At 44.1% G+C, this 18,385-nt stretch overlaps 1 protein-coding gene across 1 annotated transcript; it reads right to left on the bottom strand.

Annotated features, from left to right (window-relative positions):
* Positions 1-7,499: 7,499 nt before the first annotated feature.
* On the bottom strand, positions 7,500-11,458 carry LOC311302380 (peptidase inhibitor 16-like; the record flags this gene model as incomplete). Its single annotated transcript, XM_084428197.1, has 5 exons — positions 11,237-11,458; positions 8,814-8,962; positions 8,601-8,676; positions 8,407-8,516; positions 7,500-7,638 (listed from the first exon to the last, which is right to left on the bottom strand). Exons 1-5 carry the CDS (start codon positions 11,390-11,392, stop codon positions 7,500-7,502), a joined length of 630 nt encoding a protein of 209 aa, XP_084284323.1. The 5' UTR covers positions 11,393-11,458.
* Between the last annotated feature and the right edge of the window lie 6,927 nt (positions 11,459-18,385).

Below are 18,385 nucleotides of genomic sequence, written 5' to 3'. Positions count from 1 at the left end.
GCGTAAAGGCCTCCTCTCGTGCTGATTGGATAGACTGGTTGATTGGATAGATTTTGAACTTCTTCCTCCTGAACTCTATGAGGAGTCAGGCACCGTTGTTGGATGAGAAGTCCAGGCTCGCAGTCTCCGCTCTAATTCATCCCAAAGGTGTTCTATCAGTGGCGGTTCTACATTGAATTACATAATTTTTCTTACCCCATTGGCAGATCATCATGGTTTGCTTTAAAAAAACTCAATTTTAAGTGTTTCACTCAATTTTAAGATATTAAGTCTTGTTTTCTGGGGAAATAAAAAAAAATATATTTCCCCAGAAAACAAGACTTAATATCTTATGTCATTTTACCACTTTGTTAACGTTATGCATCTTTATTTAAGAAATGTTTGATATTTGGACTGGAAACAAGACAAAAATACTTATTAAGAAAAGCATTTTTTGCAGTGTAATAACTGAACTTGTCACAGTTTTGTTGCAAACCACAATATTATGGTGAAATTAGATCTCGTGTTTGAGTTAAAACCGAATTATTGTTAAGCATAGCAAGAATCATAGCAAAAAGGATAACAAATAAGAGTTATACCCACCAATTAATATTGCCCCTTCATTCATGACATGGATACCGTAATCATACAGAGAAAACATAGTTGCATACCTTTATCTTTCGCTCGTTTCTAAATTGGACACCTGATGGCTGTGACCTTTCTTGTCCATCTCTTATTTGGCACTCGACATCGACGACAATCAACAGATTTCCCCTGATCCCCCCCATACCAACTGTCACTCACGAGTCACGACCAGAAGTCAAGACTAAACCAATTCACCTTGGTGGTGGTGACCAAGTAATCCTTTTGTATTACCTATTTTTATTCAGACCATTCAGAAAAACAAAAATGTGCAGGAAATATAGAGGCCTGTATTTATAATATTATGAATGAAATGTGCGTTATTTGGAAGAAAGTCGAGGTGTGACTGACTTAGATAACTATATGGATCCCCCCCCCCCCCCCCCCCCTCCTTGTCCGTTCCATTTGGGAGAGACCCAGAGGTGAACTGTCATCCGCGCCCGCGCCTCCGCGCCCCCTCCCCTTTCCCCTTCTCAAACAAACAGCTTCTGTGCACGGCATCTTCTCAGCAAGCAGGGGCGCAAATTTGCCAATTCCCCACACAGTGAAATGATAGATAATAGAAAACCGCTTCGCGGCGCAGATAAATTTTTTTATTTATTTATTTTGCTCGTGCCGGCGGCGCCGCCCCCCCAAAAATGCCGCCCCGGGCGATTGCCCGGTTCGCCCGTGCCTAAAACCGCTACTGTGTTCTATCGGGACCTTGCTTTGTGAACTGGTGCACAGTCATGTTTCAACAGGAAGGGGCCATCCCAAAACTGTTCCCACAAAGTTGGAAGCATGAAATTGTCCAAAATGTCTTGGCATGCTGAAGCATTAAGAGTTCCTTTCAGTGGAACTAAGGGGCCAAACTCATGAAAAACAACCCCACACCATAATCCCCCCTCCACCAAACTTTACACTCGGCACAATGCAGTCAGGTAAGTTCTGTTCTCCTGGTAACCGCCAAACCCAGACTCGTCCATCGGATTGCCAGACAGAGAAGCGTGATTTGTCACTCCAGGGAACACATCTCCACTGCTCTAGAGTCCAGTGCCGGCTTGCTTTACACCACTGCAGCTGCTCAGCCATGGAAACCCATTCCATGAAGCTCTCTACGCACTGTTCTTGAGCTAGTCTGAAGGCCACACAAAGTTTGGAGGTCTGTATTGACTTTGCAGAAAGTTGGCAACTTCTGTGCACCTCAGCATGCTCTGTGATTTTACGTGTGTAATATATTTTGATAAGATGCTGACTCTACTGAGTACTTTAGCCAGCACGGACCACTCATGTACATACCATCGGGCGTGGCTTAACATACACGTCCCTTAGCACATCTATTACACTCCTTCCCCTTTAGATTTGAAACACTTTCTTTAGAAATCAACATGTTAGAAATAAACTTTTTATTTTATTTTATTTTATCTGTGCAACAGAGAAAACACAACAGTTACCAACTTTCAGGTAACAGTATTTCACAACATTACAACACCCTGTTCCTTTAACATCAAATTAATAGCACCAAACTCATAATAGTAAAATACTTACAAATCCAGCAGTACGAACTCTCTGTGGATATCTGCGAACAGCTTCCACTGAGGGAGTTGCACTCACTGAATCTTGTGCAGTGAAGTTCTCTGTGTTTCCAGTGATCTCAGGCTCAATGATTGGCATAGGACTGTCTCTGACCAAAGGAAAGCTCAATGGTCCACTGCAAACATCAGTGACAGCTGGATTCGGGAATGCAAGGAAGATCCTTCTGCAGCGTTTCTTGGTAACATATGGTCCACATGCCCTATTGAGCCTTGTAGCTTTTTAGCTTTTAGCCTTTTAGCTTTTTAAAACTAGCTTTATTAATACATACTTATTAAAACATACTAATACTTAAACATTTAAGTAACAAATGTAACCTTCTAGTTACCAAACAGAATTCCTCTGCAAAATATCTGAATAACAAAAAAGCTTAACTTGAAGGTTAACCTGACATCAAGCTGTAAACATGAAACTTAGTTTCAAAGCAGTGACTATCATCTGTGAATTATGATTTATGGACATGATAAATAACTGTTATTAGTGGTCAGTGATCTGTCGTGTGACTGCATAAAAGTTGTCACATCCAAAATAAGAAACAGTGGACATTTGACCATATGTTAAAGAAAATGACCACCATAGGTCACTTTAAATAGGACAAATCATTAAAAAAATGGAGTAAACAAAATTCTAAATTTATTCAAGTTCATTTAGATTTTTCCATTCCAGTTTTTACCAGCTTTTGATTCTTAACACTATAAATGACGTTTAGCCTATACGTATAAAACATATATAGGCCTACTCTTCATACAATACATGCATACTTGTGCATTGTAATAATTCTCAAATTGTTCATTAAAACTAATACTATACTGTAGATAAAAAGGCTGCACAAATTCAAACCATGAAAATATTTTCCAGCTAAAGTGACACATCTTGCAGTAAACCTAAAGAAATTGAGATGAACAGATGATCTAAATCTTATAGAATCTTGTTTCTGCCATGCAATAAAAAATATTCAGATTTGTATTTTTTTATTTTGATATATTTTTTTCTGAGGGGGTTAAAGTCTGAATTGTGCGACAAAAAGTAGCAATACCTTATTTATTTATTAATCCATATCTTCCATAAAAACGTCTTGCACGAGATTATCTTAAAACATTTGAAAAAAGTTTTTCATTTCACTATATAAAAAGCTGCAATAAAACAAGAGGTTAAATTCAAAGAGTTAGTTTTTAGTTTTCTACCATATATATATATATATATATATATATATATATATATATATATATTCTTTATATATATTCATGTTTTGTGTGTGTCTCGTCAGGTTATGAAGAATCTCATCCACTCCAGACCCTCACAAAACAAGCAGCAGCACAATGAGCATCAGTAGATGAGATGAGACGCTTTCCATCTTGGATCCATGACTCTTGGTAGTTTTTTCCATGCCGGTCTCATCTACTTTAACAGGCACGTGTGTGGACTCTCGGGGAACATCGACGGGCTCCGTGGTCCTGTGGGAACGCTCAGGTAAGACAGTCGGATCTTTAGTGACGTCCGGCTCCTCAGTTGGATGGAAGAGATTCTCACGAACTGTGAGGAAAAGAGAGATTGAGAGGAGGGTGTACAGCAAAAATAGGCATAGTTTAGTTCCCTTTCGAGAACGGTCACTTCGTATTGCGTAGCTAATACGCAGTGGGGAAACTCCTTTCCTCAGATTTATTGAAGATTTTATGTAAAACGCATTGCAGCTGCACAGCAAGCACAGAGAGTGACAGGATCACTCATTGGCTGTGCTGCAGCAACTGCACATCCAATGGCGAAGGCGCCTCTGACGTGTGCGCCAATCAGCTAACAGCGCGCCAACACATGTCAGAGGGGCGTGGCAGAGCCTATAAATGAGCCCGAATTCGCCATTATAGCAGATTTACTCAACTTCAGCGACAACTTACGTCTCTGTGTCCTCCGGAAAACTTTGAAGCTATCACCGTCGAAACAAGCCTTATTCTGATTCTCGCAGGCGGACCAGCACCCCCCATCCACGTGGCGGGCCTGGTCTCATTCGGTACGTCGGATGACGAACACAACGACAGCCTCTGGGTTTTACAGAAAAAAGACGGCGGCATCAGACCCATATTAGATCTAAGGCATATGAACAAAGCTCTCATGAGACGGCCATTCAGAATGCCAACTATCAGACATATCCTCGCGCAGGCTCACCCGAGGGACTGGTTATTTACTGTGGATCTGAAAGACGCATACTTCCACATCCAGATAACCCCCCATCACAGGCCATTCTTGAGATTCGTCTTCGAGGGGCAGGCTTATCAATACACAGTTCTGCCGTTCGTTCTGTCTCTAGCACCCCGTACATTTACGAAGTGCATGGACATGGCATTCCTCTCCCCTGAGATTTCAGGGAGTGCACTGTGTGCTGAATTATCTCGACGACTGGCTTGTGCTGGCACAGTCGAGGACCGAACTTTTGAAACACAGAGATTTGATCCTCGGCCATTTGGAATGCCTAGGGCTCAAAATCAATTTATCCAAGAGCAAACTAAACCCCAGTCAGAGTGTGATCTTTCTGGGCACAGTTATCGACTCTACAACTATGTACAACAGCTGACAGCCTCCTTCAAAGCAGGCGCATGCGCACCCCTCAGGAAGTCTCATGGCAGCCGCATCGCCAGTACTCCGTATGGGATTACTGCGTATGCGTCCGCTCCAGCACTGGCTCAAATGCCGCGTGCCGGCCCATGCATGGCGGTCAGGGAACCTGCGCATTACGATGAATCGCGGCTGTCTACGGACCCTGATTCCCTGGCGGGCTCAGGACTGGTACCACGTGGGCGTGGCCATGGGGTTGGCCTCCAGGAGGAAAGTGGTTTTCACAGACGCCTCCAACCTAGGTTGGGGAGCGTTGCACGAGGGCAACCCTGTCTCCGGCCTCTGGTCGAGCACGGAGAAGAGCTTACATATCAACTGTCTGGAAATGAAAGCAGTTTATTTGGCCCTCAAAGCATTTCTGTCAAACCTCAAAGGACACCACGTCTTAGTCCGCACGAACAACATGTTGGTGGTGTCATATATAAATCGCCAGGGCAGTCTCAGGTTGGGCAACCTGTACTCCATGGCAAGAGACCTCCTTTTCTGGGCTCAAGCCAACCTGAGCTCTCTGAGAGCAGCACATATCCCGGGCATTCAAAATCTGGGTGCGGATATGCTTTCTCGAGACAACACTCCCCTAGGCGAGTGGTCCCTGAACCCTGAAGGAGTGTGTTCGGCGAGGCCGAAGTCGACCTTTTTGCCTCGAAAGAAAACGCTCACTGCGCAGTATTTTTTTCGAAGAACAAGCTGGCCCAGCTGGCCCAGTCACCCCTGTATCCGTTTCCCCCCGTTTCCATGATTCCCCGGGTCATCAAACGGGTCGGGAAGAGCGGATGCCCAGTCTTCCTAGTGGCCCCTCTCTGGAAAACCAGACCTTGGTTCCCAGAACTGGTTCAGATGGTGGATGAAGTTCCATGGCCTGTCCCTCTGAGGAAAGATCTCCTCACACAGGCGAACGGGACGATTTGGCACCCTCGTCCCGACTTATGGGCCCTACATGTGTAGCCCCTCAGCGGGTACCCGGGGACCTTCCTGAAAAGGTCCTTAAAACAATTTCTGAGGCTAGAGCCCCGTCTACCAGACGTCTCTATGCTCTGAAGTGGTCAGTGTTCTCCGGCTGGTGCTCGGAAAGACACTTTGAACCCCGGTCATGCAAGGTATCAGTGATACTCTCCTTCCTACTGGAGCTGTTGGATGCAGGCTGTTCCCTGTCCACGCTCAAAGTGTACGTGGCAGCCATAGCAGCTTATCATGCTCCCGTGGCTGGCCAATTACTAGGAAGGAACGACTTGGTCGTACGGTTCCTAAAGGGAGCCAGGAGGATGAATCCTTCCAGATCCCCTTCTATACCGCCTTGGGACCTCTCCGCGGTCCTTGGGGCCCTGAGGGGTCCGCCATTTGAGCCGCTTCAGTCGGTTGATCTCAAACCACTTTCGATAAAAGACTGCTCTCCTGATGGCACTGGCGTCCATCAAACGAGTGGGAGATCTGCAGGCGCTCTCTGTGAGCCCCTCCTGTTTGGAGTTTGGAATAGGTGACTCCAAAGTCACTCTCAAACCCAGACATGGCTATGTGCCTAAACTGCTCTCTACACCGTTTAGAGCACAAGTTATTACACTGTTGGCTCTTGCCCCTTCTGATGGGGATGGGGAGGCTAATTTAATTTGCCCCGTCAGGGCTCTGAAGGTCTATTTGGAACGTTCCGCGTCCTATAGGCAGTCAGAACAGCTATTTGTCTGCTTTGGTGGCCGAGTCACGAAGCAGAGGCTGTCCAGAAAGATAGTGGATGCCATCACACTGTCATACGCATCTGTGGGTCAGGCTTGCCCCATAGGCACCAGGGCCCATTCGACTAGACTAGAGGCATGGCCTCGTCATGGGCATGGTCCTCTGGTATTCCTATTCAGGACATTTGTGCGGCGACCGGTTGGTCCTCGCCATCCACATTTGTGAGGTTCTATAACAAGGAGGTACCTTCCCTGCAAGCTGGGGTCCTTTCTGTATGATTTGACTCGACTAGATCCGGTCTCATTCATGTGTCATGTCACTGTTTATAAGCACACTGTCCCTTACTATGAACCAGCCTTTGGCTGTTTTTGGTCCCTATGTATAATCAGACCCAGTGGTGTCCGGTCTATTAGCTAATATTGGGCTATGAGCTTAGTGACTTTACTATATATGATTCAGGCCCGATGGTGTCCGGTCTTATCAGTATATATATATATTCATATATGAATTACAGCTTGTTTCTGCGAGCCCAGGGGTGCTGGGTTTTCAGTTGCAGCCAGTTACTTGGTGCAGCGTTTTACATTGCGTCCCCACTGCGTATTAGCTATGCAATACGAAGTGACCGTTCTCGAAAGGGAACGTACTCGGTTACTAACGTAACCTCGGTTCCCTGAGAGTAGGGAACGAGTATTGCGTAGCCTGCCGCACTGTAGTAACATGGTAAGTTTGTCGCTTATAATGGTGAATTCGGGCTCATTTATAGGCTCTGCCACGCCCCTCTGATGTGTGCGCCAATCAGCTAACAGGCGCCTTCGCCATTGGATGTGCAGTTGCTGCAGCACAGCCAATGAGTGATCCTGTCACTCTCTGTGCTCGCTGTGCAGCTGCAATGCGTTTTACATAAAAGCTTCAATAAATCTGAGGAAAGGAGTTTCCCCACTGCGTATTAGCTACGCAATACTCGTTCCCTACTCTCAGGGAACCGAGGTTACGTTACCAAGTACGTTATTCATGGCAATTTCCTCAACGATTTAGTTCATGTTTGCTTTAAGTTGATCTGATAAAGTTTTCACATTACCGCAGATTTTCTCCTCACACACTGGCAGGTTTTCTGGACACTTTGAGCAAGGCTTTCCAGAAATGTATGGATTTCGTCCCTTAAAATTTCCTCTGAAATGAAGGAAAAAATGAAGGAAAAAATGAAGGATGGATTTAATAAATATTTAAATTTATTATGTAAAAGGTATATTAGATCAGTGGTTCTCTACTAAATGGCTTAAATATTTTTATATAAGCTTAAATAGCTAAATATATATATATATATATATACACACACACACACGCGCGCGCACACACACACACACACACACACACACACATATATATATATATATATATATATATATACACATACACACACACATATACATATATATATACACACACACATATATATATATATATATATACCATCTAATATATATATATATATATATATTGTAATTATACAACATTTATATATTTTATTTATTTTATAAAAAATATAATGATTAATATCTGAATATATATCAAATATGACTGAATGAAATAGTTTCTGTAAATAAAAAGTTTGAAAATGAACAGCTTTGACAGTACAGCAGAAATATATTTGGATGCCTTTGAAAATGTACATTTACATTTAATCATTTAGCAGATGCTTTTATCCAAAGCGACTTACAAATGGTCCTTGAGTCATTCGAAAAGGTTGAGAACCATTACTTAAGATAGTTTTCTGTGTCAGTATAGTATAGACTTCTAGACTAAAATATTTGTATATGAACTCATATGATGTTAAGTTGCAACCACAATAAATATTGTAAAACTGTCCATGTTCTAGAATGAACACACTTTCTAGAACACTGAGCTCATGTTCAGTTTGGATTATTGTAACACACTTACTGAGGATAGTAATCACAGACGAGAAGAGTGGCCTTCTTAAAATCTAGACCCTCAAGAGTGTCACAGAAGTGAGTAGCACAGCCAATTTTATTGCTGTTCGCCCACACCATCTGTAAAAACAGAAACACATTGTCACATCTGCATATTCATACTGCGAAAACCAATCAAACGCACAGAATGGAAACGGTGCTTACCTGAGTGTAATGGCCACACATTTTGTTTTTAGGACAGAACTTGTTTTCATAGTCATAATCCACATTTTCTCCAAACCTGTGGTGCAAAGAAATGAGTTGATTTACTGCTTACAGATAATATTTCTGCATATGACAGATCATTGGTATTTATTCTTTTAGTCATCAGCCATTCATTCATTCTCATTTATGTTTTAGTTAAGATAGTTTACATACCAGCTAACCATTGCTTTGGTTGCATTAAAAGGTCCAGTGCTGACAAAGAGATTTTCCCCCAAAGTGAGTTCCTCAAGATCAGGGTTGTGCTCCCAGATGCATTTTGTTGCGTAAGCTTCCGCCACCACACGCAGTGTCTCGTCCCACACCTTAAACGACAGAAACAAGTTTGATGATGTTATTTGACTTTGACATTTTTTAGTTTTGTGACAGCAGAAAAATGTATTTACTTAACTCTTAAATGCTGCTCAGCTACTGTTCGGACGCTTAAATACTGCTCAGCTACTGTTTGGACGCTCTTGCTTACTGCTCCGCGCTTTGCTCTATCGCTTTTACATTTTATCTACTATATTTTTATATTTTATTTCCTTTTATCACCTAATTTTAACTTCAGCAAATCAGCACAGTGCTCATACGACAAAGTTTGAAATACTACAAAAACGCAGAATTCTTTTACCCGACCAGCTTACATTCCGGGAAAGGAAAACACAACTGCCTACAAGGATAAGAGAAAATGCCTCTTCAAGAATCTACTTGCTGCACTAACTGCCACAGACTTTTACAAAGGATTTCAGTTCTTGAAACAAAGTTACTTATGGGACCACCAAACCAGACGGAGCACACAACAGAGCTTCCTCATGGACACCCTCAGCATACAGCCGGTGAGTCCCATGAAACTAGTGCTCCTCGACAGGTAGAGAAACAAGCCAATCGACTTACAAATCGATGGCACAAACAGGGAGCGAGACCCAAAGGCACTCGAGACATCAGATTGTCACGAGCATCACATATTACCGCAGTAGCATCCTCTACCCCAGATACAGCTCTGACAAGGATTGCAAACACTGGTCTGCTACCACCGCCTATACATCTTGAGAACAGGTTTGAAGTACTAATGAATGTAAATGAGGAATCCCCAAATGTGATAAATGTGATCGAACACAGACTGAATGGGCCAGTAGCTAACACTGATGCTAACTGGCGCTCAAGGTCGAGCAGACAGCGGCACTCAGCTCAGAGCGCAGCCGGGCCCAGGACTCTGATAGTGGGGGACTCCATAATCAGAAACATTAGCAGCAGGGATACAACTACGTGCTGCCTTCCACAAGCAACAACTTCTGATATAAACAGGGAACTTCAGAACATTGTGATGAAACATAAGACTGCAAATCGACTCATCATTCATGTGGGGAAAAATGATATTCATAAAGAGCAGTCAGAACTCCTTAAGAAGGATTTCAATGAACTTTTTGAAACATTTAAAAGACTGAAAGTTCAAACATTCATCAGTGGACCACTCCCAGCAAGAGGAACAAACAGGTTTTCACGGTTGCTTGGGCTAAATACATGGCTGCAAAAAAAATGCAATATAAAAGGAGTATACTTCATTGACAATTTCAATCTTTTGTGGAGTCAGAGACAACTATTTCATCGGGATGGCCATCACCCAAACAAACTTGGTTCAAGAGTGTTAAAGGACAATATCTACTTCTCCCTCAATCATCCTTCTGCAGTGTGTGCCAATCCACTCAATCTGAACGGCACACACACACCTGGACACAGTATGAATGACCACGGGACTTCACTTCAGCAGCAAAATGGACATGTGGTTGACATATCACACAAGGACAATGATAACACCACTCCGCCACAACAACCTCTGCTCACAGACACAATCTCAGCTGAACCCTGCCCACAGAGCTCACCACAGACAGACATATCAGAACTGCTCCAAGATTCCAAACACTTCTGTTTAGCTATGCATTTACTGAATGAGCACTGTGCCACTGTTCATCCGACTGTTTGTACTGTATTTTATTTTATTTTTCTAAACTGTTTTAATTATTCTTATTTCTTTTTATTATTTTAATTTCTTCTATGTAAAGCACTCTGAATTGCCAGTGTGTATGAAATGTGCTATATAAATAAACTTGCCTTGCCTTGCCTTAAATAAACCAATGTTGTTTTACATTATTATAACTATGTAATATTATAATTTACGTGATTAACATTGAGTGAATCTTGCAAAGCCTGGTCATTTTTCATGCTAAGATCTATGAATAAGCATCATGACACAATTCCCATGTATATTAATGTGATAATTGTTGTTTACAGCAGTAATAATGGGACTATTATAGATGGGATTCCTGTGATTGATGGCAGATGATTAGATGCTTTGACCTCATAAGAACATCCAGAGACCAAAACATCAACAGTCAGAGATCAAACTCAGACTTCACACACATGTGTTTGGGAAAGTTATTTTCTATGTATCATGTATACTACCATTTAATACATACATATATATATAAATATATAAATACTTTTTGTTCAGTAACTTGGAACAATTAGGTTTTCACCACTAGAACCAAAGTGAAGTATGTTGTACATGTTTCTCCAGTCAGGTCAGGTGCATCTCTTACCACTTTCTGCATGAAGGCGGCGCTGGGCTGAACCTGAGAGCGAAGCTTGTTGTGCATGTCCACGATGGTTGATTTCTCCTGCTCGGTCAGTTGTCCACCAGCTAAACTCAGAATCGCCCAGATCCCGACGCTCCAGAGGGCCACGTCCCAATACATGCTGCCTGTCTGACTGCGAGGACACTAGATCAGCTGGACAAAAACCTCTTCTCTTGTTCTGAGTTGTTCTCCGCTATCTTACTGCGTCACTCACTGTCCTTAATGCCTTCAGAACCTGTAAAAGTATCTCTCTCAGAGCTGTTAGTGTGTGTAAGTGAGAGAGAAAGTTAGTACAGGACCCCAGAATGAAACTTCCACCCTTTTTATCCTGTACTCAAGCCACCCATATTATACATCTCACATGCACATAAACAAACTCCACCGGTTTATTCATAATACTGGGAATACGTGACTCTATCCGACTGTCCAACAAGTCCAACATGAGGAACTAAGTGTCCAAGGCGTTGATAAATAATTGGGTTTTAGTCACAGGGCATGTTATAGCAGCTCTGCTTGAGGAATGCCTGAGATAACAGGTATCTGATTTGATTTATCTTGCCTGTGTTTTCCATGAAAATCTTCTGTACTCATATTATGGAAGTAATTTCCTTTGTACCAGGTTCTGCTCTCTCCGGCGAGGATTCACCCTTATATTAGTGGGTACCTCCCCGCGGAGGGTTACACAAAGCCAGATCTCCTTTACTGTAAGTGACGTCTGTGAAATTATTTCCCTGTTTATAGCTGAGCTGTTAGCTGAGAGGATTATTTGATTTCAAGTATAAGATCTGAATTGTTAAAATTGACAGAACAGTTGAGCTGTTCCTTTTGCCCTAAAACTTTGCCCTACAACGACCTTTGGCCCTACAACATTTCAAGAACTAGATTTTTACGTATTCTGATGAAAATGTGAGTGGTGTTTTTTTTTTTCTTGTGCAAAAATGTAAAAGTGAAAAGCGAGCACGCGTTCGAAAAAGATTTCAATACCATTCATATCAGGAGTGTAATCCTGTACCGTTCATATCCCCATTCTAGGTTTTGTTTAATTTATTTTGAACAGACAGTAGTGCAAATTACAGTTTGTTTCAATAGCACATTTAGTCCCCCCTGAGTTGGTACAGTACAGCCTACTTTCACGAGTTCACACTTAAGCCTGGGACACACTTAGCGACTGTAAGGCCGATTATGAATGCAATCTGATACTTATGACTGATCTTGCCCAAACAAGCAGAGTCAGAGACAGTTGCGTTCAGTCGGTGTTTAGCTCTCTCCCCTCGCATGTTTACCAAATGCATGGATGCTAGCTCCACTTAGGCTTAAGCTCCACAAATTCTAGCTCCACTTAGGCTTCAGAGTATCAGGGTGCTAAATTATATTGACGACTGGCTTATTATGGCCCAGTCAAAAGAGCTGGCAGTTCGGCATCGAGATGTCGTCTTTGCCCACATCCAGAGCCTGGGGCTAAGACTCAACACGAAAAAAAAAAAAGTGTTGGCACCAGCGGTGTGGGACTCAGTCACGATGTGTCTGAAATGTCTCCTGCACGGATCAAGTCCATCCTGGTCACGGTGACCAGGATAAAGCTAGGCCAAGCCATCACTGTAAAACATTTTCAGAGTTTTAGGGTTAATGGCAGCAGCATCCATCGTCATTCCATTTGGCCTGCTGCACATGAGGGCCCAGCAGTGGTGGTTGAAAACCAAGGGGAACCTGTTCCGCATGATCAGGATTACGTACAGCCGATACAGCGGAAAGCCGATTCGACAGATGCCTCCCTCACGGACTGGGGCGCGGTCATGGATGGCAGGGCTCTGAGGAGCTTCCTCCCAGACCTCAGGGGTCACCATGCAGAAATTGTGTTGGTGGTCTCCTACTTGATTCATCAAGGGGTTCTGAGATCCCATTGGGTATGGATGTCATGGTACAGGCGTGGCCGAGGCTACGTCTATATGCTTTTCCCCCAATTGCTCTGCTCCCAGGAGTTCTGGAGAGGGTCCGTCGAGACGGGATCAGCCTACTTCTACTAGCCCTGTACTGGCCGGCCTGAGTATGGTTTTCAGACATCATAGCAATCTGAGGAGGGACCTGCCTCCACAGGCTCGGGGGCTCAATATTCATCCTCGACCAGACCTGTGGAAGCTTTGGGCCTGGCCCCAGAGGGGACTCAGTACCTAGAGGCTGGCCTGTCGGTTGGAGTGGTTGAGACCATACTCAGTTCCAGAGCTCCTTCCACAAGGAGATTGTACGGCCTAAAGTGGAATGTGTTTCCACTTGGTGTAGAGAGCGTGAGGTGGACCCAGTTAACTGCCCGGTTGGCTTTAGTGCTGGAGCTCCTCTAAGATTGCTTCTCGGCTGGTCTTACCCCGTCCACAATCAAGGTGTACGTGACTGCCATTGCGGGTTTCCACGCTCCTCTGGGTTAAAGGGTTACAGTCGTAACCCGAGACGTTTTCTTCCATATTGATTATTGCAATGCTTTGCTTGCAGGGCTCTCGAAAACTACTCTACATTAACTGCAATATGTCCAAAATTCAGCTTCTATTCCGACAGGGACCAGGACTAGAGAGCACATAAGTCCAATTTTAGAATCCCTACACTGGCTCCCTGTTAGGGTTCATATAGATTTTAAAATTCTTATGCTTACTTATAAGGCCTTGCATGGCTCACCCATTATCTATCTGAGCTCTAAACTGTTTACACTCCAAGCGAGGCGTGATCTTCGCTCCTCTGATTCTGGCCTTCTGACTGTTCCCTCAATTCACTTGCGCTCTATGGGTGACCAGGCTTTTTTTTTTTTCCTTACTCCAAAACTCTGGAACTCTCTTACATATGAGAGTTACACTTTATTTTAAGTTGTCATTGTTACAGTGTAATTATATATTTAAGTACTGAGTAATATTAAGCAACTACCGGTACATGTACTAACTATAGGGTTAGAACTTGAGGGTTAGTTGCATGCAATTATGCATAATTTATTGTTAGTACAATGGTAAGTACATGTAACGTCCTGGTTGCATGTAACATCCTGAAGGAGGGAACGGAGGACGTAGTCGACGTCGACTGAATGGGGATCACGCTTAGGGAGCCTGTCTTCTTCGTACTACTACTTAATCAAGCCACGCTTTAAGCGATAACACGCTCCGCCCCGCAGTGGGGGTATAAACACGGAAGTGGATGCACACACCAGTTGCTTTGACCGAAAGTGAGCAAGTCCCTACCCTCTAGTAGAGACCACGCGAGCAGGAGAACTGTTTCTTTAAAAACTACATTTTTAACTCACTGCCTGCAGTGGCTCAGGGGCGGTCTCTGCAGTGCAGTAGCACCAGAGATAAGGCCCAAGAGGATAAAGAGGGGCACAAGGCAGATTCATTTTCCTTGCTCCCTCAGGAACCTTACGATCAGGACATGCTTCTCATGCTACTGCATCATGATGTGCGTCAAAAAATAGAGGCAACATCATTTTGAGAGTGGCGGACTCAGCCCTCCAACCTGACTCCAAGGACTCCAACCCATCATGCAGGAAAGAGAGCACTGAAATGACCGAACGCCATCAGGATCTCCTCACGGAGAGGAGCTCTCGCAGAAGTGATGGTGACTACCACATAATCCTGTGGTAGCTGCCTGAACCTCTGCGTCCATTTTTAGGACCGGCCTAGAATCCCTCCAGGGGTCTGAACGCGGGTGCCATCATGCCCCGTCCCTGAGAATGTATTCAGGGGAAAGTCAGGAAGGTCTGATCACGGGCTGAGGGTTTGGCGGCAGGCCGGGGTGATTTGTTGTCACACAGGGCGTGCCGCTCTGCCACAGTCAACTCGGGACTCGACCATGAAGCCAGTGCTGAAGCGGTCTTCATATGGAGGAAGCCATACGGCTGCGTCTGCCATATGCCCCAGGAGCCTCTGAAAGTTCTTTCAGTGGGACCCTTTCTCATTTCTGTGTAGCACCGACCGGACACACTCTCTTCTTGAAGAGGCGTGTTGGACCGAGTCCACCTCCATACCGGAAAAAGAGATCCTCAGCCCGTGGGCGAGAATACTCTCTCCCAGTTGACCTGAAGACCCAACTGGCTGTGGAGCACTCAAAGGGTAGGACTCTGTACTGATACTTCAAACCCTCAAACACAACACGCAGGATGGCCTGTTGCGTGGAAGGTTAGAGATCTGAAGTACATGTTGTTCAGGTCAAACGCTGCAGATCAGACTTGGGTACGGGGCATTATGAAAATGCCTCTCTGTGTTAGCCACTTCGATGGAGACTTTCGAGAAAGGGCCCGTTTCAAGTGACACAGGTCCAAGATGGTCACGACCCACCACATACTAGGTACCATGAAGAACGAGTTTATAAAAACTGGCCTTCATATCGGCTGGAGGAAGCGGGTATATCGCGTGCTTGACCTGTAGGACAGCGACATGCGCACCCCAAGACAGGAGAACTCCTCGAACCGCACCAAGTTGCCGGCTGGCGAACAAGAGGGGGATGAGGGGTGCAAGGCTGTTCTACAGGTAAATGATCGACTTCGTCTGACGTTCTCGACTGAAAGGGAACATATGTAACAAGGACACTGTAAAATAAAGTGTTACCCATTTGAGATTAGACATGCTGAATCTTTTAGTGCTCTTAACTCACTTTTTTTGAGTTGCTCTTTTGCGATTTTGTAGGTAAAAATATATTGTATTTTGAATATTGAATGTTAAACATACTGCTAGTTTATTGTTTTGATGTTTTTATCTCTCTTGTTATTTATGCATTTACTATTTTACTTAAAGGGGTCATATAATGGTACATGCACTTTTACAAGTTGATTGTACTGAAATGTGTGTTGGCAGTGCCTGTACACAACCATCATAAAATGATTAAAATCCATCCAGTGTTTTTTTTTTAAATCTTCTTATATGTTTTCCCCTCTCTCAAATCAAGCCGTTCGATTTTGTGACGTCACAAAATCGATGCCCCTCCCACGATTGTTGATTGGAAGCAGCGTTTCAACACAGACCCATGTTCGGCGGACCGGCGCGGTCATTGTTGATACGCTGGAGCACTGTCAATGAGCAGAATGGCGTATAAGCGATTGTGGTGTTCTGTTCTTGGGTGTAATAAGGAACACAGCAGTCATTTTGATGTTTCTAAATCCGAACCGCTGAAGACGCAGTGGCTGAGTTTGTTTTCGAAGGGAATATTCCCCACGATCAACGTCAATGCTTTCATGTTTGCGCGAATCATTTCACACACCAGACTGCTTTACAACAAGGGTCAGTATAAAGCTGGTTTTGTTTAGAAGCTGCTCCTGAAAAAAGGATCGGTACCAACTATTCCTGTTCCTGCTGCACCTCCAGAAGTAGAAGTGAGTGTAACGTTTTATTAACCTTTATATTAATCTTTGCAAATCGCTTGCTGCACGGTTCACGATGAATGCGGCTAAGGTTTACACTCAGGGTACATTACGGCAGGTTTTCTATGTACGACGTTCTCAATATAATACATGATCCCACGTTTATAATGAACAACGCGTTATGGTTATTGTGTTACAATCGGTGTAAGCACAGAACAGAGGGGCGGGGTGAGCAAAGCTCATTATCATTTAAAGACACATGCACTTAAACGGCGTGCTGAAAACAGAGCTGTTTTTGACCAGGTAAAATTTGTGTTTTCTTACAATACTAATGAGAATTTTTTATTAAAGCATATTAAAAACTTTTAATTTAGACCCTAAAGAATCATATTAGCTTGTACAAAAATGGCATTAGATGACCCCTTTAACATTGTATCCTTTTCTGTGTAAAGCGCTTTGAGAAGTAACATTTAAAGGCACTATATAAAATAAAGTTTAGCATTATTATTAATGCTAAATGATTTTGTCTCATTATAACAGCGGAAACAACTCAAAATTCTCATCAAACAGTTGACGGTAGCCATTGACTTCCATTGGAAAAAAAAATACTACGGAAGCCAATGGCTACATTTCGGATAACCAACATTTTTCCAAATATCTTATTTTGTGTTCAACAGAAGAATGAAGCTCATACATGTTTGGAACAACATGAGGGTGAGTAAATAATGACAGCATTTTCATTAATTGTGTGAACTATCCCTTTAAGGGTATAGGGTGCGATTTCTTAACCGTTGACGTGCGTCTTTGAGTGATTGGCATCCTCATGTTGGGAACTCATTTTCACACACCTGTCTCTGACTCTGATGTATGATTACATGATGTGTCCCGTTGTCACGCTGAGGCAAGGATGAAGCAGAGAGAGAATCCAAGTGCAAGCATACATTTAATAAAACAAACAGGTAATCCAGGCGGAACACGGAACTCAGGACAAGAACAGGTAACAGTACATTAAACAACGACCGACAACCAACAACTGAAGCACAGAGGTTTAAATACACAGACAAACAAGCTAAACAAGATAACAAGGGGGTGTGGCTAATTAGAAACACCTGGGAGAACTAATAAGCAAGAAAAACTACAAAGGACTACAAAAACATGACACAGAACAGGAAATAACAAAAGTGCACACAAGACAAGGGAAACACAGGACAGGAAACATTACATAGCCCCCCACCTAAGGAGTGGATTCCAGACACTCCTCAGAAAATAAAAGTCCAGGAGGGTGGTGGGTCTGAGGCGGATCCGGGGGCGGGACGGGGGGCCAGGCCCGTGGAGCGGAAGAGGGCCTGAAGACTCCGGCAGGGCAGAAGGCCAGGGCGGAGCAGGCTGTGCAGGTGACCAGGGCGGAGCAGGCTGTGCAGGCGGCCAGGGCGGAGCAGGCTGTGCAGGCGGCCAGGGCGGAGCAGGCTGTGCAGGCGGCCAGGGCGGAGCAGGCTGTGCAGGCGAACAGGGTGGAGGCGACCGTGCAGGCGGCCAGGGAGGAGACGACCCTTCAGGCGACCATGGCACAGGAACAGACACGGGCTCAGAGGAGACCATCTTGTCCGAAGACACAGGCGTGGTTTCGGCCATCTTGTCCGAAGACACAGGCGTGGAGTCGGCCATCTTGTCCAAAGACACAGGCGTGGAGTCGGCCATCTTGTCCAAAGACACAGGCGTGGAGTCGGCCATCTTGTCCGAAGACCTCTCGGGCGGCCACGGCGGTGAAGACCCTTCGGGCGGCCACG

Source organism: Rutilus rutilus (assembly GCF_951802725.1).
Source record: "Rutilus rutilus genome assembly, chromosome: 13".
Taxonomy (NCBI): Eukaryota; Metazoa; Chordata; class Actinopteri; order Cypriniformes; family Leuciscidae; genus Rutilus; species Rutilus rutilus.
The sequence above is the reverse complement of the archived record's forward strand: the minus strand, read 5'-3'. Positions and strand labels throughout refer to the sequence as shown.